General features: G+C 43.4%; 1 protein-coding gene across 4 annotated transcripts in view; it reads left to right on the plus strand.

Moving 5' to 3' along the window:
* Positions 1–26116, plus strand: part of CAPS2 (calcyphosine 2) — a 69351-nt gene extending 43235 nt beyond the window's left edge. For all 4 annotated transcript variants that reach the window (XM_030548707.1, XM_030548706.1, XM_030548709.1 and 1 more), the window contains 5 exons: positions 6120–6196; positions 7120–7274; positions 10290–10409; positions 11618–11714; positions 24269–26116. In XM_030548707.1, coding sequence (XP_030404567.1) covers positions 6120–6196; positions 7120–7274; positions 10290–10409; positions 11618–11714; positions 24269–24444 — 625 coding nt within the window. In that variant the 3' untranslated portion in view covers positions 24445–26116. The remainder of the gene's footprint in view (positions 1–6119; positions 6197–7119; positions 7275–10289; positions 10410–11617; positions 11715–24268) is intronic.
* The last annotated feature ends 370 nt before the right edge of the window (positions 26117–26486 follow it).

Consider the following 26486-nt stretch of genomic DNA (forward strand, 5'->3'; position numbering starts at 1 on the left):
GGCTCTCTTCCAGAGCCCTATATCCAGTTCACTGCCCTCCCCACATTCTGCAGCATGCCTGGGCATTCAGAGAAACCTGTCACTCATGTAAAGTCCTGCCTCATGCTGCAGTATAATGGGAATTGGGTCTACCTGGTTTTCAGCCCATAGGCCCTTGCTGTGCCAGGGAAAGGGGCTCAGTCTCTCCCTCTTCCCTTCTTCCCACCACATGCTGGCTCCACACTGAAGGAGTACTTCAGGCAATCTGTGACCAGAACAGAGGCACATGAGCACTCTACTCCTCATGTAGATGCACCATAATAGAATTACAGAGAGGTAAGTGAGAAATCCCTTCTCATGTTCAAAACAGCTCCTGTGTTACTGAGTAAAACCTCAAGGCCTGGTCTACACTGGTGTGTGTGTGGGGGGGGGGATTAATCCAAGATGCGCAACTTCAGCTACGAGAATAGCGTAGCTGAAGTCGACGTATCTTAGATTGACTTACCTCCTATCCTCAAGGCGCGGGATCGACGGTGCGGCTCCCCCGTCAACTCCACTTCTGTCTCTCACCCTCGTGGAGTTCCAGAGTTGGCGGCAGAGCGTTCGGGGATCTATTTATTGCATCTAGACGAGACGCGATAAATCGATCCCCGATAGATTGATCGCTACCCACTGATCCAGCGGGTAGTGTGGATGTACCCCAAGTGATACTAGGTCTCGTAAAGTACTCAATTGAGTGCTAGCCAGTGTGTGGGAGCAGACACACATCCTTTCAGGCTCCTGAGCACATTTAGTAGACTATTGCCACAAAATTTGTACCAGTCCCCCTCCTTGGTTTTGGGATTCCCAGACCAGGATGAACAGTGTGCTATAACCCTCCTCTGAACAGCCTAGGAAAGTACCGTACACATGACCAAAAGAAAAAAGTATAAACTAAAATGATATATAGAAGCATAAAGGGATTTTGTAAGTTTTGAAAACGTAAGGTTGGTTCAGTGCTGCCTCTGAAAGACAGTCACATCTTCAAAAGGAGACTTCTTGGCCGAATTCCTAATTAGGGACAGTAGGCATGTGCCTAGGGGCACCCAGCTTCTGTGGTGGCTTAGAGCATGTTCAGTACCAGCAGTATCCCTACCATCAGTAGTGCTGCTTCCTCTCTCCCTCTTGGCTCGCTCTGCCCTTATATCTGGGATCCCAAAGCTCCTTTGCATCTAAGTCAAGGTCATCATCCTCCTGCTCTCCAATGCAGTCTGATAGGCTGTTACGGGTACCAGAATTGGTGCATGTCCTTTTGTCAGGATGGAGGTCCCTGGCCCGGCGCCTACTGGCCACCAATGTCTTATCCATGTCAGTGGCCCCCATGCAATCCATGGGATGCTCCTTGGTCAAGGAGGTCACACTCCTCATCTCGCTCAGAAGTCAGATTGCTGGCCAGCTCTGCAGTTGTGACCATCTTTCCACTGTAGGCCCAGGCACTGGTGGTCCTTATCTGTGTGGAGCCACCACAGTTGTCCTATCTGGGTCCATAAACCCTGGAACAGAATCCAGCTTTGGCTTATTTAAAGATCTTGTCTTCATCTCTGGATGATGCTGTGCTGCTTGACTCATCCTCCTTTCTGATATTGGAGGATTTTGAACACGTACCAAGACCTTTTGCGATGTGTAGCTGCTTCCCTTGGTACCCAAGCTGAGTTCTTACAGGAGAACACCCACAAATGGATGGACATTTTACAGCTGTCTTCCCCTGGGAGAATCACTTTCCCTATCAACGATGTGCTCCCAGAACTGGCTAAGGCCCTCTGGAACACTCTCTGGCTTCAGTACCATCTGTGGATAAGTGCATGGAGAAGCGCTATTTCATTGCCATGCAGGGATTTATGGGGTTTTATTCCTTTCTGGCCCCAAATTCCCTAGTTGTAACTGCAGTGAACAACAGAGTCCAGCAGGGAAGGTTTAAGTCCACCCCCAAGGATAGGGACTCTAAACAATTGGACCTCATGGGCAGAAAGAGTTATACCTCCTCTTCCTTACAGAAAACCTAGCTGTCCAAATATGATTTTGTTAACTAGACAGCTATGTCAGAGTTTTCAGACCAGCTGCCTGAGGCCTCACAGGAGGAATTTCAGGCCTCTGTCAATGAGGACTGTTTGGTGACTAAAATGTCCTTGCAATCTGTGCTTGACGGCTCAGACACATAGGCCAGGTTGATGCCCTCTGTAGTCATCATGAGGAGGGCTGGTTGCATATTTTTGGTATTACGCCCAATGTTCAGCAAGCTGTTGAAGATTTGCTCTTCGACAGCCAGATGCTGTTCTTGGACAAAACTGATGAGACACTGCACTCCTTCAAGGACTCCAGGGCTACCTATGGTCATTGGGGGTGTACACGCTGGCAGTGCAGAGACGCCACCATGGTGATTAACAGCAGGAGCCACAGTGCATGTTTTTCCGTCCTCCAAGGCAATGGAATTATCCCCAGAAAGAGGGATAGATCCCACAGGAGAAAGCAGTCTGGCCTGCGGTTTGACTAGTCCTCATTCCAAGTTCCCATTTTAACTCCTGGGTCCAGAGCACTGTTCCAGTAGTTGCTTCTCTGTCTTCATCTCACCTCTTTGGGGACAGGCTGGCCCACTTTGTTAATACTTGGGGCTTGATTACTATCAACAGCTGTGTCCTAAGCACCGTCAGATTGGGTTATGCCATCCAACTCCTCTCCATCCCTCTTCAGGGGACCCCTTTCATGAGATACTGCTCCTCAAGCAGTCTGCTCTGTGCTGGCAGTGGACGAGGTTCCACCAGAATACCTGGTACTTCCCAATACCCAAATCCAAGGGAGGAGTAAGATCCATCGTCAGCGTTCGTAGACTCAACAAATATATCCGGTACATGAGGTTCTGAATGGTCATTCCATCAATTATCCTCCCTGCATTGTCTCAGAATGACTTGTTTGCTGCTGTAAACCTTCAGGACACCTATTTTCACATGCCGATTTTACCAAGCCACCGAAAGTTCCTTTGGAGTGCCACTTTTAGTACACAGTGCTTCCATTCAGTCCGTCTTCTGCCCCCTGTTTTTACCAAATGCATGGTCATTGTTACAGCGTGTCTCAGGAAGAAGGGGCTTTACATCTTCCTATATCTGGATGACTGGTTACTGAAGGGCAGAGCCGGGGAGCAAGTTCTTGCTCAGATTAGCACCACACTGCAGTTGCTAGACTGTCTGGGTCTCATCTAAACACCGTAAAGTCAATCTCGTCTTCTACTCAAAAAATTGAGTTCATTGGGACTCTGTTAGATTCCATGCTGTCAAGAACATTCCTGCTGACTGACCATTTTCAGCCAACTAGCCATCTTTTCCTCAGTCTGCAGTCTCAGCCTTCCATGACAATTTGAATGTGTCTGCAACTCCTGGGCCACATGCAGGTGGTCCAGTTTGCAAAGTTGTGCCTTCACCCCCTTCCATTGCACCTGCAGAAAACACAGGTTTCTTGGAGCAAGAACTTCTCCTTCATATGGATCTGGACAACCTATATTAACAGCCTGGGCATCAGAAAAGATGTGTGGTTAAATGGGATTTCTTGCATTAGTCTCATCAGTACTTCTTGGTATCCAGACAGAGCTCAACCAGGAAATTTCATTAATTGATCTGGTCAGATTATGTTTCTGGTGTGAGGGGAAACAGAAAGCTCTTTGGGGCAGGGATTGGCTCCTTATTTGTACAATGCCCAACACAATGGGGCCCTGGTGTCCATATACTACTATAATACAAGTTATAATAATAACCACAAATTCTGGTGATCTCAGCCACACTAGAGTTTCTCCAGGTTGGTTGATTAGAGTCCTGTAACCATAGAAAAGTGGGCATCAGTTCTAGCATCGTTCTTTAGGTGGGCTCCCCGTTCGAGTATCATCAGGTGTCAAGATTAGTCAGAATGATAGATTAGACAAGTCTGTGGCAGGGCTTTCTAGATGATATTAGGTCCAAAAGACTGAGTCTGGAATTAGTTCCTCTGTCCATTCAAGAACAACTCTACTATTGTTGTAGGAAAAGGTTATTCTTTTAGCTCCAGAAACCTTTCAGTTCGGAGTAAATTCTTCCCACAATTGCTGTGAAATGATTTTTCCATCATTTTGTTGCAGTGCTTAGCACCTCTGAATGTTGAAGCCATAAATGGGCATTAGGGTTACAGGGCTAACTGCACTTCGGTTCTCTTGGTTGTCTCTGTGAGCTCACCCTCTAGAGCCTTTACCCACCCCAGGGTGGAATTTTGTAATTCTCCTGCTTTTAGTCAGGTTTGGGCTATGGTACCTTGTGTATCAACTGTTGTTACCCTGCAATTCTGACTGAGTTTGGGAGTCTGCAGCCAGAAATAAATAGTGACCACACAGACTTCTTAAAATAAATGTATTGTTTATTTAGCAGTAGAAACAAAGCACTAAAGGAAAAAAGGTTTTAAAGCAGCCTACACACATCTATCTTGCCATCTGCTGATGGTAACCAAGGGAGACATAACTTTCAAACACCCATGGCAGGTTCCTATGTCTGCTAGATTCCCCTGAACAGCTGCTGGCTTTTTCTTGAGAGACTGCCCCTTTAAATCTTGCCAGAGATTTTTTGTTCTGTGTTAGATGGGTCCTTGGTTGTTCCTAGTCAGAACCAGTTTTGTAAGTTATCTGGAGACCGAGATAGTCAATACTAATATAATCAAAACTAACAGTTCTGGCATTTGCCTTTAGCAACTCTAATCTGTCAGTTGATGGGTGGCTTGCTGTCAAGAGCCATCTCCTCCTTCTTGCTTGTATTCCAGACTGACCCCCAGTGAGTTAAACCAATATCGTCATACAGAAAACATTTCAGTAACCAGGCCAATGTACAGTATCAATAAATTATTACAGGGCAGGTCCAAATCAGTCAGATTACCCATCCCAGTTGTACCTTGTTCATTTCATTCTATCCAAGGTAGAGGTTTAGGGCCTCAAAGTTGTTGCAGACAAGATGTTAAAATCCTGCACCTGGGAAACTATAAAGAAGAGTCAGGACTCCCTCAACAAGGTCCATTGTGGCATTATAGGAAAAGTGTATGAGATTCATCAGCAGAAGATTTGCAAAGTAGAGTTCCATTCCTCTGCAGAATGGTAGGAAGGTGTTGCTGGGTTTGTTCCCAAATAATTCCTTAAATGACAAAATTCTTGCTCTATATGGCAGGTCTTGTATTTCTGCTAATTATTTGACTCTGATAATAATTAAAATTCTGCATATCCTGTGCCTCCCTATTTCTGTGATTCATTGCTCACTGCTTCCCATTAGTGGTGAATGAGGAGAGAAGCTGTTCAGCAGAGTGAGAAATTTCTTACCTGATTTTTTTTTTTCTGTTAGCAGCTTCTCTTCTTATTCAACCCTCCACAGCAGTCTGGTAAATGACTGTAACACAATTTGTTGTAACAAATTGATTTTTTTCTCTAAATGGAGATCTAGATGTATAATTAACTTAAGATTATTTATATATTATATCAGTTTGTCATCTTAATGCTAATAATTGGTTGCTGGAGTAGTTCTACAGCTTTGAAAAAACTCATCTGGTGGCCTAAATTAAAGGGAGGGGTTTAGTACTAGAGCCGCCAGCAACACCATTGCTGCTGAAGTCCACAAGTGAGAAGTATCAGAGGGTGGCCGTGTTAGTCTGGATCTGTAAAAGCAGCAAAGAATCCTGTGGCACCTTATAGACTAACAGATGTTTTGGAGCATGAGCTTTTGTGGGTGAATACCCACTTCATCAGATGTCTTGCATCTGACGAAGTGGGTATTCACCCACGAAAGCTCATGCTCCAAAACGTCTGTTAGTCTATAAGGTGCCACAGGACTCTTTGCTGCTTTCACAAGTGAGAAGTGTTTCTTATTAATGATGAATGAGAGAAATTGCTAACAGAAGATTATCGGGTAAGAAATTTCTCAATCCTACTGTTGTTGCACAAGAACATTTTGTATGTCAGTATCTATTAAAGCTAAGGCACTCAGTTAGTGTGCTGGTGAGTGATATAAGAATCATGTTTTCTTTTTTTTTCTGTTCAGAATATTTTTGGTAGCAATCTTTTTGTTTTGGTAATATAGGTAACTTTATCATTATGAACTGATTAATTTTAGAACTACTTCTGTGGGAATCAAGCAAGACATTACCCAGCAAGAGATTGATGAGAGCAGAGTTTTCAGGGTTGTTCAAGGTTTGTATGCTTACCACAATTACGTTTAATTTTTTGTTAGTGTCTTTGCTACTCATCTAAAAGAGCACTAAAAAGTTTTTAAAATTATTTCTATTTTAAAGAAATTAACACAAGCAAGATATTTAAGTTAATACAATAATTATTACTACTTGCATCAGACAACAGAGAAAAGGAATGCAAACATAAATGTCTTTCACTTTGTGCTTTAATATATGTGTTCTTTGAGAATTTTTTTTTTTTTTTTTTTTTTTTTTTTGGACAAAGGACAAGCCCAGCACAAGCTCTTGTATAGATTAGTTACAAATGTAATGTGTCAAATGTTGCTTTCAATGATGACATAACATATGAAAGAAATGTTATGGAACCCCATTCAAGTGACACTGAATTTTAATAGATTTTGCCCATTTGTTACTGATACAGCATTGAGAAAATAGCTTTACGTTGGATAGCTCTTTTGGTCATTCTTAATACACTGGATTTGTTCTAGATTTCCATCATCTGCATATTAAATATTTTGCTTACAAATAAAGTTGTCAGGGCACATTTATTCGTGTTCACTGGAAGATTTAATTCATATGTACACTGCAATTGATAGACTTTTGGAGAGAAGACTTTACTGTTTCACATTAATATAATTCACTTCAAACAGGAATACATTAATCCAAAGTAGGAACCTTTAAGTTCACTCTGATAGGGTCCACATGGGGGATTTACAGCACAGCATTTTGGTGTGGGCTGCTATTCAGATCTCGCATTCCAAACTGCAGGACAGTGTTGAGAGACCTTATACTTCAAAAACAAGAGAACATGGCTGTATGGATGTGCTGTTTAACTAGCAGTGTGGTAAGTGGGAGTTTTTTGGAAAAACACCTTCAAAAAATCTTCATGTAAAGATTGTTTCCTTTATTTCTCCTGATCCTTAGGTATACTTAAAGAGAAACTAAATAAAAGGGGAGTTCGTGTCCTAACAGGATTAGGAAAATACTTCAGAGAACGGGATCAAAAGAGGGATGGAGCTCTCTCTAAGGCAGTCTTTAAACAAGCTCTAACAGTATTTCATTTAGAAGTGCCTGAAAAGGTAAGTCTTGATGCAACTGTAATCAAGAGTGTGATTCCAAAGCGATTGTCTTCTAAAAGTTTATGGAGTCGCTACTTGCCTTCATTTAAATCTGCAGTTTGATAACTATATTTGCTGCTTTTTTGGTGGGTTTTGGTGCTTCTGCTTTCAGTCTCACATGAAATTCTTTTAAAAAACTAACAGTCAGGTCCTCTTTAAATGTCATAATGAAGCAGAAAGGGCACAACCCATTTTTTTTCTTTTACGTCTCCTTTAAAATAATATTAAAAAAAAAACAAAACCCTGGGGCCTAATTGAGAGAGGGCTAGTATACTTGCAGCTGATAGGTAGAGTAGGAGAAACTGACTTAAAAAACGGTTACTGACTGATTGGTTGGTTGTTTTCTGTATCCTTAATTTATAATTTCTTTATTGTAGTCTAGACTATTCCATGTATTAGATTGGGTAGTAGATTCCCATTGCCAAAATAGATTACTCCTGGGGGAATTCTGTACTACTGTGCGTGTGCATAATTAATGAGTCCTGTAAATTTTTAATTTTTTGCGCAGAAAAAAGCCTCTGCCACAATGTTGCCGCAGTTGTGCCTTTTGCCCACCGGAGGGCCCTGTGTCGATAGAACAAAGCAGCAGCTCTTTGCCAGTGAGGGAAGAGAAAGAGGCCTGCTGTCTTTACAGTGGGCCAGGTCATTTAGAGAAAATGGAGAGACAGACAGCGTGGAGTGCTGCGGGGGTCAGATGGGGGCTCATAAGGGCTAGTGAGGGAAGACAGACTGGGGCAGGCGCTGAATGAGAGTGAGGGGCACAGGGAGCAGTGAGGTGCAGGGCCACATGGTGATAGGGGAGGGGTGCAGAGCTATATAGGGACAGTGGGTGGGGGCACAGAGACATGGGGACGGGGAGAGTGGGTAGGGACGCATAGGGACAGTGGAGTGGCTGGATGGGGCATATGAGGTTTGGGAGGGGATACAGGTACATGTAGGGACATGGAGTGGCTGGATCGGGGCACAGACACATGGGGATAGGGGAGGGGTACAGAGCCACATGGGGATGGGGGGAGTGGGTATCTGAGTGGGGATGGAGGGACACGTTGACAGGGAGTGCAGGAACACATGGGCACAAGGGGAGATGTGCCTGACTGAATGGGAGAGGCTGGGGTCAGCCAGGGTCTACGTGGGGGAAGCTCCCTTACAATCCCTCCCCACCCCCCAAAAAAACCCTGTTCCTTACTTTTCCCACCCACACCCAACAACCCTTCAAGTTCACACCCAGACTCCTTCCCAGAAATATACTTCCCCCTCCCTCAGCTCCTCCATTATCCCTGACTCCCCCAAGCCTTTGCACTGCTTCTGAAGGCTGCAGGAAATACGGTTTTGTATTATAGTTTAAATGAATTATTACTCAGAGTTCTGTATTAATATGCCTAGGAAGGAATCTATTTGTCAAAAAACATTTCCTGAATCTTTTTTGTTGTCTGTATTGTTACAGACATATTTGCTGACAGATATTTTGAAATAAATGGACCAAAAATAATTGAAACTGGTGTGATTATATTGTGTTATTTTTACAAATAAAATATGCACATTTTTGCAGAATTTTAAAATATTGTGCACAAAATTTTTATTTTTCTGTTCCATAATTTTTAATGTTTTTGGCACAGAATTCCCTTAGGAGTAACAGATGTTGACAAGCTGTTAGTTAAGGATCTCAGGAATTGTCTACTCTCTTACCATCCAGGAAGGGTAGGAGTCAATCATATGTGGTGGCTCTGATTGCCATTAGTGCTTCCATGACTATTGTTTGTGTTACTGGCCTGAATTCTTGGAAAGAGTATTGCTTCTGTTGCTGCTTTAGGCTTGTTTTTGTTGACTTTGAGTGGAAATGGATTTAAATGATCTTCTCTGTAAAATAAGATGATTTCTTGCAGCAGGAGGTGCTGGGTTCTGAGATTGAGTAAAGACAGTTTATCAAGTGGTTATTTAGTCCTGAAAAATTCTGTGGGGCATGATTTTGCTGCATCTCTGTATAGGAGCAGTGGGAATTATTTGCCTGCTAAATAGCAATGCATAGGTTTTTAAGCCTTTATGGGTTGGCAGTAAACTTTGGGAATTTCAGAGGGTTTGATACCCTCCTAGAGCAGAGGTGGGCAAACTTTTTGGCCCAAGGGCCACAACTGGGTGGGGAAATTGTATGCAGGGCCATGAATTTAGGGCTTGGGCAGGGGCTGGGGGTGCGGTGTGCAGGAAGGGGCTCAGGGCAAGGGCTTGGGGTGCAGGAGGGGTGCAGCAGGGGGATCAGGGGAGGAGGATAGGGGGCTCAGGGCAGAGGGTTGCAGTGCGGGGTGCAGGAGGGATTCGGGGTGTGAGCTCCGGCCCGGCACTGCTTACCTGGAGTGGCTCCGGGGTGGCAGCAGCACACAGTGGGGCTAAGGCAGGCTCCCTGCCCGCTCTGGCCGTGCGCCACTCCCGGAAGAGGCCAGCATGTCCAGCAATGGCTCCTGGGTGTGGGGTAGGGTAGGCGGCTTCACTGTGTGCTACCCTTGCCTGCAGGTACCATCTCTGAAGCTCCCATTGGCTGCAGTTCCCCGTTCCTGGCCAATGGGAGCTGCGGGGGCGGTGCCTGCAGGCAGGGGCAGTGCATGGAGCCCTCTGCACCCCACTCCCTGGGAGAGGCACGGGACCAGGGCAGGCAGGGAGCCTGCCTTAGTCCCACTGCGCCACGGTGCTGGCAATCCTACGGGCCGGACTGAAAGCCCTGATGGGCCAGATCCAGCCCGCGGACCATAGTTTGCTCTCCCATGTCCTAGAGGGTGGGATCAAGCTCTTAGTCTTTGCTTTAACTACCAATGGTCGGTCTGTCTTACATAATTGTTTGTATTTTGGCGAATGCAGTTGCAGTCTTTCCCTAATAATGTGATTCTCTTATTTGTAATATAGTCTATTATATATGGAGCTGACTAGCTTATGTTCAGACTGGTCTTGTAATAGGTAACTTTGGAAAGTCACTCTTTTAAATTGCAGGATTTTGAGTCTTTGTGGCTTATTCTTGATGACAACTGTAATGATAAAGTCGATTATGGGGAGTTCACTCGTGCCATTATTGGGGAAATGAATGAGTATCGAAAAGCATTTGTTAGAAAAGTAAGTTTGTTTTAATTATTCTAAATATGGATGTAACAATATACATGAAAAAAATCTGAATTTGTTGAATACCTGTTTTTAATCAATAATATATTACAGTTTTGATTTTTTTTTTGTTCTTAAGTTGTGTATCTGAAATTTAGTCATCTAAGAATGTCATGCTGGTTTGTAAAACTAATTTAAATGTAGATTAAAAGGCTGCATCTGCTTTGCTTGTGTGGATTTACCCAATTTTGATTTCTACAACTGGCACCAACATTTTTCCATTATTTTAAGAGTTGTTAGCATGTTCCCTATACTTATCTATTCTTACAGTGCAGTCTAGTGGATAGGTCACTGGACTGGGACTCAGAAGAGCTACCTTCCAGTCCTGGTTCTGCCATAATCCTGTTGGTTGATTTTGGGCAAGTCATGCCAGCTGCGTTCCTCAATTTCCCCTTCTGTCAAATGGGGATAATGACACTGACCTCTTTTATAACCATTTAAGATCTACAATTGAAAAGCACTGCTTGAGAGCAAGATATCATTTTTATTTATTTAATGTACCATTTTGTAAGATGATGCATGTATGAAAACTGGATAGATGAAGGAATTGGTAATATGATGTGGAGCCTTTCATTTTCTAGGACCCTTGTTAGAATCCATCCCATATTGTAGTGACTGGAAGTTGTTAAATACTAAGAACAATGCCCTGCTTTTTGGTATCTTTATTCCTAGAGGACCTGTTTTTCTCAGTCTTGTATTGAGTCACACCCTCTGTGAGTAATGCCATTGAAATAAAGGTTGAATTACTACTGCTAGTACTGTCCATGCAGTATGGTTATGGGAAATTTAACTGGGTTCTTTTTCTGCCCCTACTAGTTGTCAGTTAAGAACTGATTACAGAATCTTTTACTGTTGTTGCAACAGGCAGAGACAACACAGCTTGATTTCAGATCCTAGGTTGAATTTGTAGTATTAGTGGGGAAAAATATGTTTACATTTTATATAGAAGTCATTGAGAAAAAGTAACTATGGATTCCCACAATGTTTTGAGTCAGGTTTCTGCCTAAATTGCAGACTGAGATTATTCATGTAAAATATGTAAGTATTTCAGTCTAAGTGCAAATCTGTTATATTGGACATTAAAATATCTCATGTAATTAAATACATTAATGTAATAATTTCTGCTAACTTCTGTATCACATTTCCTTTTTATCTCTGCTTAGGCTTATATGAAACTTGATTTCAACAAAACTGGCAATGTACCTATGGTAGATATCAGAAAGTGTTATTGTGCCAAGAAACACTCTCGAGTGTTATCAGGTAATTCATATAAAAAGAAATATTTTAATTAGCTGGCTGATCTTACTTGTTAGCAGAGATACAATACCTGTGAATTGTTGCTGTTATTATGAACTGTGTTTCCTAGTGGCTTGGACTTGAGGTTGTTAATTAGAATTATTTTGTCCTCTGGTGAAAACACCTTGACAAACACCAGTTAGGAAAGGTCTAATTACTACTTAGTCCTGCCTTGAATGCAGGGGAGTGGACTAGATAATCTATTGAGGTGCCTTCCAGTCCTACACTTCTATGATCCTGTGATCACCTGTAATTTGTCTGTCTTATTAGAACTGACCAGGGAATTATAGACCATCAGCCTAACTTCAATACCTGGATAGATACAGAACCAAATTGTTAAACAATCAGTGTATAAGCACTCACAGGGTAATAGGGTTATAAGAAATAGCCAGCATGGATTTGTTAAACAAATCTTTCCAAACCAACCTAATTTTCTTCTTTGACAAGGTTATTGGCACAGGAGATAAGGAGGAAGCAGTAGGCATGATGTCTCTTGATGTTAGTAGAGCTTTTGATACAGTCCCACATGGCATTCTCATAAGCAAACTAGGGAAATGTGGTCTATATGAAATTACTAAATGTAGGTGCACAACTGGTTGAAAGACCATACTCAAAGAATAGTTATCAATGGTTTACTGTCGAACTGGGAAAGGTGTATCTAGTGGGATCCTGCAAGAGTCAGTCTTGGTTCTGATACTATTTGATATTTCCGTTAATGACTTGGATAATGGAGTGGAGAGTATGCTTATAAAGTTTGCGGGTGGCACCGAGGTGGGAGCTGTTGCAGCCACTTTGGAGAACAGAATTAGAATTCAAAATGACCTTGACAAATTGAAGAATTAGTCTGAAATCCATAAAATGAAATTCAGTATGTTTAAGAAGGGAAAAATTAAATGCACAACTACAAAATGGAGAATAACTGGGTAGGTGCAAGTACTGCTGAAAATGATCTAATGCTTATTGTGGATCACAAATTAAATAAAAGCAGCAAAGAGTCGCGTGGCACCTTATAGACTAACAGACGTATTGGAGCATGAGCTTTCGTGGGTGAATACCCACTTCGTCAGATGCATTCACCCACGAAAGCTCATGCTCCAATATGTCTGTTAGTCTATAAGGTGCCACAGGACTCTTCACTTCTTTTACTGATCCAGACTAACACTGCCACCCCTCTGATGCTTGACACAAATTTAAATAAGTCAACAATGTGATGAAGTTGTGAGAAAGGCTTATACTTTCTGGGGTGTATTAACAGGAGTGTCCTATTGAGTTGTGGGAGGTAATTGTCCTACTCTCCTCGGTACTAATGAGGCCTCAACGGGAGTACTGAGTCCAGTTCTGGGTGTCAAACTTTAAGAAAGATGTGGACACATTAGAGAGAATTTGAAGCCATGATAGATCAAAATGCACTACGGAAGCTTTAGTGCAAAGCAGCACCAGGGTCCACAGGGGCATTTAGTGCATGATAGGCTTGTGAGCAGTAGATTTATACCCTGGCTTGCTGTGCACTGAATTGCCGTAGACACAAGCTCTAAATGTATCCAGGATATAAACTACCTTCTGAATAAACAATATTTTTCTAGGGTATGGAGTTCAATAATCCTTTACAATTTGAGGTATTTTTACAGTTTGTAGCCCATTTTCTTTTCAGAGCTATAAAACAGGACTTACAAGGTTTAAATCTAATGTTGAAGAAAAAGGACTTTAAATCACAGAAGAAATCTAATTTCAAGAACACACTTCCATAGAACAAATTAATATTGGATTATTTTTTTCAGTAATATTTCCTAGTTCCTTGTAATGTTTTGTGTTGTTTATAAGGCCTGGTCTACACTATGAGTTTAAACCGATTTTAGTAGCGTTAAACCGATTTAACGCTGCACCCGTCCACACAACGAGGCCCTTTATATTGATATAAAGGGCTCTTAAAACCGGTTTCTGTACTCCTCCCCGACGAGAGGAGTAGTGCTGAAATCGGTATTACCATATCGGATTAGGGTTAGTGTGGCCGCAAATCAACGGTATTGGCCTCCGGGCGGTATCCCACAGTGCACCATTGTGACTGCTCTGGACAGCAATCCAAACTCGGATGCACTGGCCAGGTCAACAGGAAAAGCCTCACAAACTTTTGAATTTCATTTCCTGTTTGCCCAGCGTGGAGCTCTGATCAGCATGGGTGGCGATGCAGTCTCAAATCCAAAAAGCACTCCAGCATGGGCCATACGGGAGATACTGGATCTGATCGCTATATGGGGAGAGAAATCTGTTCTATCACAGCCCCATTACAGAAGACGAAATGCCAAAGCATTTGAAAAAATTTCCAGGCTATGATAGACAGAGACCACAGCACAGTGCTGTGTGACAAGCGTAATGGAAAGCCAAAGAATCAAATGGACGCACATGGAGGGAGGGAGGGAGGGGGTACTGAGGACTCCAGCTATCCCACAGTCCCCACAGTCTCCGAAAAGCAATTGCATTCTTGGCTGAGCACCCAATGCATGTAGGGTCAAACACATTGTCCGGGGTGTTTCAGGGTATATGTAATCATTCCCTCACCCCCACCCCCGCCCCCCGTGAAAGAAAAGGGAAAAAAATAATTTCTTGACTTTTTTATATGTCACCCTATGTCTACTGCATGCTGCTGGTAGACGCGGTGCTGCGGCAATGAATAGCAGCATCCTCTCCTCTCCCCTCCCCTCCCCTGTGGCAAACGGTACAATATGAGTGCTATCCATCGTCATCATCAGCCCGTGAGTGCTCCTGGCTGGCCTCAGGTGAGGTTGGCCTTGGGTGCCTGGGTAAAAATAGGAATGACTCCTGGTCATTCCCAGTAGATGGGACAGAACGGCTGGTAACCGTCCTCATTATAGCAGCTGGGGGCTGAGTTCCATCAGCCCTGCCCTTTTCATGTCTAAAGAGAAGATTCTGTACTGTCTGGACTATCATAGCAGCGCGATGCTGGGCTTCTCTCCTCCCCACCATTTAATGTCCTGCCTGGACTATCATGGTAGCTGGAGGCTGCCTCCTCCTCATTTTATCTCACTAAAAAGTCAGTGTTTCTTATTCCTGCATTCTTTATTACTTCATCACACAAATGGGGGACACAGCCACGGTAGCCCAGAAAGTTTGGGGGAGAAGGGAATCAATGGGTGGGATTGTTGCAGGGGCACCCCCCATGAATGGCATGCAGCTCGTCATTTCTGCGGAATCTGACACGGAGTGGCTGTGCTCTCTGGTTGTCTGATACACTGGCTCTCTAGTACACTTGCCCCATATTTTAGGCAGGACTGACTCTATTTTTAGATAAACCATAAAGGAGGGATTGACTTGGGGAGTCATTCCCATTTTTGTCTTTGCACCCCCGGCCGACCTCAGCTAAGGCCAGCCGGGAGCACCCATGACAGCAGCAGATGGTTCAGAACGACTGATAACCATCATCTCATCGCCAATTTACAATGGCACAGCAGACAGTATAGAACAACTGGTAACCGTCTCTGCTACCTTGCAATGGCAAATGAATGCTGCTGTGTAGTACTGCAGTACCGCCTCTGTCAGCGGCATCCAGTACACATACGGTGACAGTGACAAAAGGCAAAACGGGCTCCATGGTTGCCATGCTGTGGCGTCTGCCAGGGCAATCCAGGAAAAAAGGGCGCGAAATGATTGTCTGCCATTGCTTTCATGGAGGAAGGAATGAGTGACGACATTTACCCAGAATCACCCGCGACACCGTTTTTGCACCATCATGCATTGGGATCTCAACCCAGAATTCCAAGGGGCGGGGGAGACTGCGGGAACTATGGGATAGCTACGGGCTAGCTACCCACCGCGCAACACTCCAGAAATCGACGCTTGCCTTGGTACATGGACGCATACCGCCAAATTAATGTGCTTAGTGTGGCCGTGTGCACTCGACTTTATACAGTCTGTTTTACAAAACCGGTTTATGTAAAATCGGAATAATCCCGTAGTGTAGACATACCCTAAGACTATCATAGTCCATCCATCTCTAGATTGTATCTAAAAACTCAGAATAAACTCCAGTCCTCACAAAAATCAGTGGGTTTTCTATTTGTTTGTTTTTTGTAAATAACTGAGTTGTTTCCAAAACTCATAAAGCCTGGAGCTTTCCCATATATTAAAGTTATTCTGTTGCCCCCTGTCATAGCACTGTTGAGTAGAGTCACTCAGTCCACTTTATGAAAGAGACAGGACATTTTCCAAGGGATTGCTTTAGGACTTAAGACTAATTGAATAAATTCAAGCTGCATGAAAAAAATATTTCAACATTTGAGGAACTTCAAGCCTGTTACTTCCAAGAGAAGTGTTCAAACAACTTGTTCAGATTATTTCATAGTTCTAAAAAAATGGATGTATTAAAAAGGGGACTATCTAATAGAAGCAGGGAAGTACACAGCATTGGTAAGACTGCTGCTGGAAAACTGTCCAGTTCAGATGTCCACACTTCAAGAAAGATATGAAAATTCTGGAGAGAGTTCAAAAGAGGGCCATAAAAATGACCTAGGGACTGGAAAACAAGCCTTACAATAGAAGGCTTAAGGAGCTCAACTTGCGTCCGATGAAGTGAGCTGTAGCCCACGAAAGCTTATGCTCAAATAAATTTGTTAGTCTCTAAGGTGCCACAGGTCCTTCTGTTCTTTTTGTGGATACAGACTAACATGGCTCCTACTCTGAAACTTATCTATCTTATTGAGAAGATTGAGAGGGGACTTGATTAGTGTGTATAAGAGAGACTATATGATAGTGGGGGCTTTTCAGCCTTGCTGACAAAGGCATAGCAAGATCCAGTGTTTGGAAGCTGAAGTTAAAAATTCAACCTTGAAATATGAGGCAGTTTACTAGCAACTGTAATGGCCCCTTAACCTCGTGACCATATACAAGTTCAAACGGCGAAAACCCTAAACTGGGATGTGGTACAGGCCTGTAGGCAAACAGCAACTGCTGCAACACTAGGTCCCAATTATTGGAGTGTTCGTTGACAAATTTACGTATCATGGCCCCCAAAGTTCCATTAAACCTTTCCACCAGGCCATTGGTTTGATGGTGGTACGGGGTGGCAACCAAGTGGTTCACCCCATGAGTTTCCCACAGTCCTTGCCCATCCCCTCCCAGTGGAAGGACTTCCCCAATCGGTCCTTGGTTCTGTTCACCCCAGCATGGCCACTGGGATGATCATGGGCTAAGCTTAAGAGCTTCCCCCGGTACTTAGTTGGAACCACCAACTGTATTCGCGGCTACCGTTCTTCCCGGTGTCCACCAGAAAGAATCTCCTTGTATAAAAGTCCTTGGTCTATAACAAACCGGGATCGATTAGAAGAGCTGAGAGGCGGTGGGGTGCTCTGTGCCGCCGCCCAAGCTTTCTGAAGGCTGTCATCTGCTTCCTGCTCAATCTGGAACTGTTCCCTTGAGGCTGGGGTCACCAGTTCTTCCTCAGACTGGGGACTTGGGCTTGGTCCCTCTGGAAGCGATGTAGGTGATGGGGTTGTGTCCGTTGCTGGTGAACCGCTCTCCGCTGGCGCACCTGAGGGTATTTCAGGCTCTGGCTGAGCCTTTTGGGTATGGCTGTCTGCTGCTTCTGCCAGTTCAGGCTTGCTGGCGCCCTCTGGCGTGGAGTTTGAAGATGTGGTTGCAATTGCTGGTGCTGGTTGCTGTTCCAGTTCCGGGCCTGGGACTGGCGGTGCTGTGGCTGTTTCAGTGGTTGGCATGGAATCCGGGTCCACTACCGCTGTCTGGGTCTCTGGTAACAGTGGACGGCTCAGGAACAGGAATGGGTCTGGAAGCTTGCCTGGTTTGGCTACGTGTAACCATTCCCACTCTCTTGGCCCGCTTCACCTGGTTGGCCAAGTCTTCCCCCAATAGCATGGGGATGGAATAATTGTCATAGACTGCAAAAGTCCACATTCCTGACCAGCCTTTGTACTGGACAGGCAGTTTAGCTGTAGGCAAGTCTACAGCTTGTGACATGAAGGGGTAAATTGTCACCTGGGCCTTTGGGTTGATGAATTTGGGGTCTACGAAGGATTGGTGGATAGCTGACACTTGTGCCCCCGTGTCTGTCCACGCAGTAACCTTCTTTCCGCCCATTCTCAAATTTTCCCTTCGCTCCAAGGGTATTTGAGAGGCATCTGGGCCTGGGGATCTTTGGTGTGAGGGTGGTGTAATGAATTGCACTCGCATGGTGTTCTTTGGGCAGTTGGCCTTGATATGTCCCAGTTCATTACACTTAAAGCATCTTCCAGCTGACGAGTCACTGGGTCGAGGTGGGTTACTGGAGACTGGTGAGGTAGAAGAATAGGGCATCTGTGGCTTTTCTTTGGTTGTAGGTGGGGTCTTTGGTTGCCCTCGGTTGTAGGGTTTATTGTCGGTGTGCCCTCTTGGGTATTCGCTCTCCTTGACAGTAGCTGTCTTGCTTACTGCCACTTCCATCCATCTAGCTCCAATCTCCCCCGCCTCAGCGAGATTTTTGGGTTTTCCATCTTGTATATACCGTGTTATGTCCTCAGGAACACCATCCAAGAACTGCTCCATTTGTATGAGGAGGTGCCGTTCTTCCAAGGATTTAACATTGTTTCCTGATATCCAGGCCTCATAATTCTTTCCAACGTAGTAGGCGTGTTTGGGAAATGACACATCTGGTTTCCACTTTTGGATTCTGAAACGCCGACGGGCATGATCCGGGGTTATCCCCATTCTGTATCTGACCTTGGTTTGAAAAAGTTTATAGTCGTTCGTTTTCTCCTTAAGCATTTCAGCTGCCACCTCTTCTAAAGGTCCGCTGAGCTGTGGCCTCAATTCTACCATGTACTGGTCTTCAGGGATGCTGTACCCAAGACAGGCCCTTTCAAAATTTTCTAACAAGGCCTCGGTGTCATCACCTGCCATGTAGGGGGGAAATTTCCTGTGCTGTGGAACAATCATTGGCGCAGGGTTGTTAGGATTGGCTGCGTTTTGCTTAGCCTTTTCTAATTCCATAGCCTGTCGGTGGGCTTGCCTATGGAGTTCCAGCTGTTTTTGGTGGTCTGCATCTTTGGCTGCTTGCTCTCTTTTGTAGGCTGCCTCTCTTTCTCTTTCTCTCAGTTCCATCTCTTGTAGTTTTTTTTTTCCATATCTCGCCTGTGCTTGGCGTCTTTGATTTGTTCTTCGGGCTGCATTTTTGCCTTGGAAGGCATGGTTCCTGTTTTCTTGTGTTGGGGTGCCCTCCGGTGTTTACTGCCTGAACTGCAGGCTCTCTGTTGCCTCCTGGGGTCTGCCTAGCAACAGTGCCTTTTTCCCTTTCTTCCTCTAGCTAATCTTTTAAATGTAAAGTAAACCAGAAAAACCACTTTATTTGCATGTGTATTGTGCTGGTATTTGACTCACAATCGGAGTGCTATTGTCTGACAAAATACCCTTAATAGTTCCTTAATGGTTCCTTGCTTAATATGCAAGCCAAAAACTGCAAGAGAGAGCAGAAAAAAAAATTCTCTCTGGTTCCTTTTAAAACCAAACCCTCTCTGCTTAAAAGCCCCTAGCAGAGAAAAGAAAAATATAATATTCCTACTGGCTTCTGGATTCTATCTATCCCACAACGCTGCCACTCATGTCATAACATTTTTCCCAGATCTGGACTTTAGCGTCCAAAATATGGATGTTAGCATGAAAACCTCCAAGCTTAGTTACCAGCTTGGACCTGGTAAAGCTGCCACCACCCAGGAATCTATACAGTGCCTGGCGCACTGTGGTCTCCCCAAAACCTTCCCTGGGGGACCCCCAGACTCAGATTCCTTGAGTCTCACAACAAAGGGGAATAAACCATTTCCCTTCCCCCCTCCGGGTGTTCCCTCCCTGGGTTCCTGGAGAGATATACAGAAGCAAGCTCCGTGAATCTAAACAGAGGGACTCCACCCTCCCTGTTTCCAGTCCTGGAAACACAAGTACTTCCCCCCCCTCACCCAGAGGGTATGCAAAGTCAGGTTAGTAAATCTAACACAAAGAGATTTTCCCCCCTGACTTCTTCCTCCCACCAATTCCCTGGTGAGCTGCAGACTCAATTCCCTGGAGTCCCCACTAAAGAAAAAACTCCAACAAGTCTTAAAAAGAGAGCTTTATGTAAAAAAGAAAGAAAAGGACATGAAATGGTCTCTCTGTATTAAGGTGACAAATACAGGGTCAATTGCTTAAAAGAAAAATGAATAAACAGCCTTATTCAAAAAGAATACAATTCAAAACATTCCAGCAACTACACACATGTAAATACAAAAGAAAACAATATAAACCTTATTGTCTTACTATTTTTGTACTTACAACTTGGAAACAGAAGATTAGAAAGCTGGAGATAGAAAAATCACTCTCATAGTCGAGAGGGCACAGACACAAGACAAAGAACAAAGAACTCACACCCAAAACTTCCCTCCACCCAGATTTGAAAAAGTCTTGTTTCCTGATTGGTCCTCTGGTCAGATGTTTCAGGTTACTCCTTTCCAGGTGAAAGAGACATTAACCCTTAGCTATCTGTTTATGACACCCCTTCCTTCATTGGCTGTAGGGAGAACAAGATTGCCTGCATTGCCCTCATCATGGTCATAAAAGTGGCAGCTCTGCACTAAGATAATGACTAATCAAGTCTTATGCTTCAAGGCTTCAGCTTGTTGCCTGCAGGGGTTAGGAAGCAATGCATTTCCATGAAGCACAATTGGCCAGATGTATTTTGGGTTTTTTTGTCACCTTCCTCTGAAGCATTAGAGATTGGCCACAGCTGGAGATGGGACAGCAGATGGGGTGGAACAGTGTTCTGAGGTGATAGAGGGAATCGTCTTTCTGAAATGCCTGGCTGGTGTGTCTTGCTCACATGCTCAGGATGAAACTCCTAACCAGATTTGGGGATGGGAAGTAATTTTCCTCCAAGTCAGATTGGCAGTGACCATGTTTGTTTTGTTGTTTTTTACCTTCCTCTACAGCAAGGGATGTGAATTGCCTGCTAGGGTTATCTAGGCGTATCGCACCTAAGGAGTTCCTTTCCATTGCAGAAAACTTGGGTGGCTGCAGATTTGGGGATGGAAATAATTTTTTTCTGCAAAAGCCTGTCAGTGGTTCCCTATTGGAGGGTTGTCAGGAATGAATTCTGCACGGGGCTCTCCTAAGTTAGAAAGTGGCCTGGGGGAAAGTGAAGCATACCAGAGTTTACAGTAATGGGGATAGATTTTGCACAATTTAGGGGTCCGGGAACCTGAAGTAGAGGGAGGGCCTGAACCTCTCTTATACACTCGATTTGCCAGCTAGTGCGGCAGGTGGATACACTTAGGCCTGGTCTACACTACGCGTTTAAACCAATTTTAGCAGCGTTAAACTGATTTAACGCTGTACCCATCCACACTACGAGGCCCTTTATATCGATATAAAGGGCTCTTTATATCAGTTTCAGTACTCCTTCCCGACGAGAGGAGTAGCGCTAAAATCGGTATTACCATATCGGATTAGGGTTAGTGTGGCCGCAAATCGACGGTATTGGCCTCTGGGCAGTATCCCACAGTGCACCACTCTGACCACTCTGGACAGCAATCTCAGCTCGGATGCAGTGGCCAGGTAAACAGGAAAAGCCCCGCGAAATTTTGATTTTCATTTCCTGTTTGCCCAGCATGGAGCTCTGATCAGCACGGGTGGCAATGCAGTCCCAAATCCAAAAAGAGCTCCAGCATGGACCGTACGGGAAATATTGAATCTGATCACTGTATGGGGAAACAAATCTGTTCTATGAGAGCTCCATTACAGAAGACGAAATGTCAAAGCGTTTGAAAAAAAATTCTAGAGGCTACACAGTGCTGCGTGAGAAGCGTAACGGGAAGCCAGAGACTACAAACGGATGCTCATGGAGGGAGGGAGGGGGTACTGAGGATTCCAGCTATCCCACAGTCTACAGCAGTCTCCGAAAAGTATTTGCATTCTTGGCTGAGCTCCCAATGCCTGTAGGGTCAAACACATTGTCTGGCGTGGTTCAGGGAATAGCTCGTCAATTTACTCCCTCCCCCCCGCACGTGAAAGAAAAGGGAAAGAAATCGTTTCTTGACTTTTTTCGATGTCACCCTGTGTCTACTGAATGCTGCTGGTAGATGCGATGCTGCAGCAGTGAAGAGCAGTATCCGCTCCTCTCCCCTCCCTGGTGGCAGACGGTACAATATGACTGATATCCGTCGTCACCATCAGCCCGTGAGTGCTCCTGGCTTGCCTCAGGTGAGGTCGACTGGGGGCGCCTGGGTAAAAATAGGAATGATTTCTGGTCATTCCCAATAGATGGGACAATACGGCTGGTAACCGTCCTCATCATAGCAACTGGGGGCTGAGCTCCATCAGCCCCCTCCCTTTCCTGTGTAAAGAAAAGATTCTGTACTGCCTGGACTGTCATAGCAGTGGGATGCTGGGCTCCTCTCCTCCGCACCGCTTAATGTCCTGCCTGGACTGTCACAGCAGCGGGAGGCTGCCTTCCCCTCATTTTTCCTCACTAACAAGTCACTGTTTCTTATTCCTGCATTCTTTATTACTTCATCACACAAATGTGGCGGGGACACCGCCACGGTAGCCCAGGAAGGTTAGGGGAGGAGGGAAGCAACGGGTGGGGTTGTTGCAGGGGCACCCCCCGTGAATGGCATGTAGCTCATCATTTCTGCGGGATCTGACACGGAGCAGCTGTACTCTCTGATACACTGCTTCTCTAGTACACTTGCCCCAAATTCTAGGCAGGACTGACTCTATTTTTAGAAACCATAAAGGAGGGATTGACTCGGGGAGTCATTCCCAGTTTTGCTTTTGCGCCCCCGGCCGACCTCAGCCAGGGGCACCCATGATAGCAGCAGACAGCACAGAAGGACAGATAACTGTCATCTCATTGCCAAATTACCCTGGCAGCAGACGGTACAGAACGACTGGTAACCATCTCTGCTATCATGCAAAAGCAAATGAATGCTGCTGTGTAGCGCTGGAGTATCGCCTGTGTCCACGGCATCCAGTACACATACAGTGACTGTAAAAAACAAACAAACGCTGAACGGGCTCCATGGTTGCCATGCTATGGCATCTGCTAGGACAATCCAGGGAAAAAGGGTGTGAAATGATTGTCTGCCGTTGCTTTCCCGGAGGAAGGAATTACTGACGACATTTACCCAGAACCACCCGCGACAATGATTTTTGCCCCATCAGCCACTGGGCTCTCAACCCAGAATTCTAATGGGCGGGGGAGACTACGGGAACTATGGGATAGCTACGGAATAGCTACCCACAGTGCAACGCTCCGGAAATCGACGCTAGCCTTGGACCATGGATGCACACCGCTGAATTAATGTGCTTAGGGTGGCCGCGTGCACTCGACTTTATACAATCTGTTTTATAAAACCGGTTTATGTAAAATCGGAATTATCCCGTAGTGTAGACGTACCCTAAGAGGAAAAGAACCACTCTGAAACACCTGCTGGAAGAGAAGTTGAGCCCTGCACAAAGGCTTAAGGAATAGCTAGCCCAAGGAGGGAGGTGGCATCTTTGGCGAGAGGACTATTACTTAAGTATAATTCTTAGTTTTTGCAATATACTTGTGTGGACTGCCACTCATTTACTCTTCTACAGAGTAATTTATACTATTCAACTTGCATATTGGAGTGTTTTTCCATTTAACATTATTTATTGTTAGGTGGTTGGTTGGAGTATTTTTCCTCCTTGATCCTAAAAGGAACTAATCAAGGAAAGCTATGGGACAGTACTGGCATTGAACAGGTGTCATGGTAGATGTCTTATAAGATTCTGTAACTGCTAAGAACTCTAGTTAGGGGAAATACTGACTGGCCTCATACTTAGACCGAGACTCTCAGGGTGAAATCCTGGTTCCACTGAAATCAGTGGAGCCAGAATTTCATTTCAGGGGTGGTAATCCATTCAGATTGTATCTTCTTTTCTATGCTAAAAGTAATTTGGGATGTAATCTTGATCAAGAAGAAATTACTTTGTGTGTTGTAATCCCAAAACTGATTTAGAATGCAAACTTTTTTTCCTAAGATGTTTCTAGAGCTCTGAATTTGTATTGCACTAAAACACAAAGATTAAACTTTCAGTAATTCAGAAGTGTGCTACATACTGCATCATTCTGTTCTGGAGGCCTTTGAAGAAGCCTCTGATCTCACTATCCATTTAAATCTGTTTTGGACGGATGGTGTTGAGGAGGTGGTGATGATGATAAATGTGATGAGATGTCCTATGATATGAAGATGAGACAGTTCTAGTAGCCTAAACCAAGTGAAAATAAATCTCCACTATTCAGATTGCATTACTCATGTATAGTCAACTAAATTCTGGTTAAAAGTAAAGACAGCAGTCATTTCTTTTGACAAATACATTTTTAAATCAAAATTTTGTAGTTTCCTAAAGGAAAAAAATCTTCACAAACACAATTAAAAAAGTTTATTTTTCTCTAAATGTATCACATGCTATATATTGACTGTTCCAGAGAATGTGTTTAATGGCAAGTAATATTTTAACAGGTGATGCCACAGAGGAAGAAATTAAATCTTCATTTCTGGAAACACTAGAGGATGCCTGCAGCAATTCCAGTGAAGTGTCATACTGTGAGTTTGAAGATTACTATGAAGGATTAAGTATTGGAATCATGGATGATGAAGATTTTGTTAATATTTTAAGGAATGCTTGGGGAATTTAGAACTGAAGAATATATAGAATGTCATAAAAACCCCACTCCAAATGTAGAGTAAATTAAGTGAGGATTTATTCTTGACACGAGTTACTTTTTGAATGAATATTTCAAATTTATTTAATAGTTTGAAAATATTTGAGAGTAAATTTTCAGAATGTATATAAGTTATGCAAAAAGCTCCCTTTAACATTTCTTTTATGTAAATTTTGTGTTTTATTAAACTGTAAAATTTGTAGTAGCTTTATGCACTTCCATCTGGCAGTAGGATCATTTGTCTCATTAAAATACTATAGCTTATTTTAAAAACAGTAATCTGGAATACAAACATAGGTGAAAGGATACATGCAAGAGAAAACTTACTATGCATCATAAGTACCAGTTGTATGATGTATTGTTGAGAAGCTTTAGATTTGACTATATATATTATATATGCACACACTGTTTTTTCTCTAAAATGTGTTGCTTATAAAAGAGGACATTTGTTTTATGAAATCTATAAGGCCAGATATTGCTTGGCTCTTACGTTGATGAGAAGGATGCAAGTCATCTCTCTCATCTCCCCCAAGTTGGGGAGAGATCCACAATACTAAAAATGCATAGAAAATTAAGAACATTGCATACCTCCTTAACGTTCTAATTTTCAGAGCAAAATACAGCTTGTTCTGAATATATTTACTGATCTTCATCAGACACAGTAGATTGAACCACAGGTTCTCCAAAGATTTTAATGAGATGCTTTGGATTAGAGTTTGGATATAGTGTGCATACTTGTCTTTAGGTTGTAGAAATGTGTTCCAGGGCTTGTAATGTACTTCAGGCCTTACAACCTGTTGCTGAATTGTTTTTTACAAACAAATAATAGATTTACTCTTTCTAGATGTGTGACTTGCATACTTTCTGATGCTATGATCATTATCTTTGGTGGAACCTTAACGGTAAACTCCTTAATCCAAACTGATAGGTTTTTTCTTTTTTTTTCTTTTCTTTTTTTTAACCTTTCTAAGAAAGCAGCAATCACAACTATAAACATTAAATTTCCAGTCCACATCTGGCTCAAATTTTCCTTACTATTGTAAATATTTAATCAGTTGTGCCTTTTAATAAAAAATGTTTTGTGAATCCTGATTCATTGTATTAAAAAATTGAAAATGCCTTATTGATTTTTTCTTATTATATTTCATAATAATCTTGGTGAAAGATACCTTTAACACTAGGGCCAATTTGGAATCAGATTTTATAGGTTCAGTCTTGTGCTGTTAAAATGTAGTTTGCCTTGTACTTGTCTGATTGCATTGTGATTTATGATCTGTCTTGTGTTCTGTGGATAACACAAGTTTCCTCTGTCAGACAAAACTTGTTGCTCACAGGAATTTGAGGACAACCTTGAGATTTGTTGGACTTTAGTCACTCTCTTTGTCAGGCTTGTTTATTCTATCTGTATTACCTTTTCCTTTACCTATTTTTTTAACTCATGCCCCCTTGCCTTCTGATTGTTAGTTTCTTGTAGCCGTTGCTCATTTTGAACCCTTGCTCATTTTTAACATCTCTTCCTGCTATATTTACTATTTTTGTATTTAACTTTCCGTTTTCATATGTTCTGTTCCTGATTTTTGTTTATTTTAACCATTTCCTATTTAATCATGTCTTACGTACCTTATGTTTACCTCTTATAACTCTTATGTAATTGTCCCTCGCTCCCTCCCCCCCCAATAAAGATGTCCTTTTCCTTTCACATTACCCATTGTCATTCTGCGATAATTTACCCATCAATTCAGCTCCAAGTGAGGGATTATCTCTGTTGTTTTGGCCCACCATAAACCTGTATCCATCTGCTCTTAAAGAAAGAAAAGTTCCATGAATGCTTGCCCTGATACCAGAATTCTTCTGAGGGTTGATAAAAGGTACACTTCTCCACACCTGCTGGAATCTACTCTCCCTGGAGAAATTTTGTGGACTACCTGGGATGAAATTGTAGGTGCTGGGGATAAGAGATGGACCTGATGGCCCTGTTGGGTGTCACATGTGTCTGTCCTAGAGGTTTTACAGAG

This window comes from Gopherus evgoodei, chromosome 1, assembly GCF_007399415.2.
Source record: "Gopherus evgoodei ecotype Sinaloan lineage chromosome 1, rGopEvg1_v1.p, whole genome shotgun sequence".
In the NCBI taxonomy this organism is placed as follows: domain Eukaryota; kingdom Metazoa; phylum Chordata; order Testudines; family Testudinidae; genus Gopherus; species Gopherus evgoodei.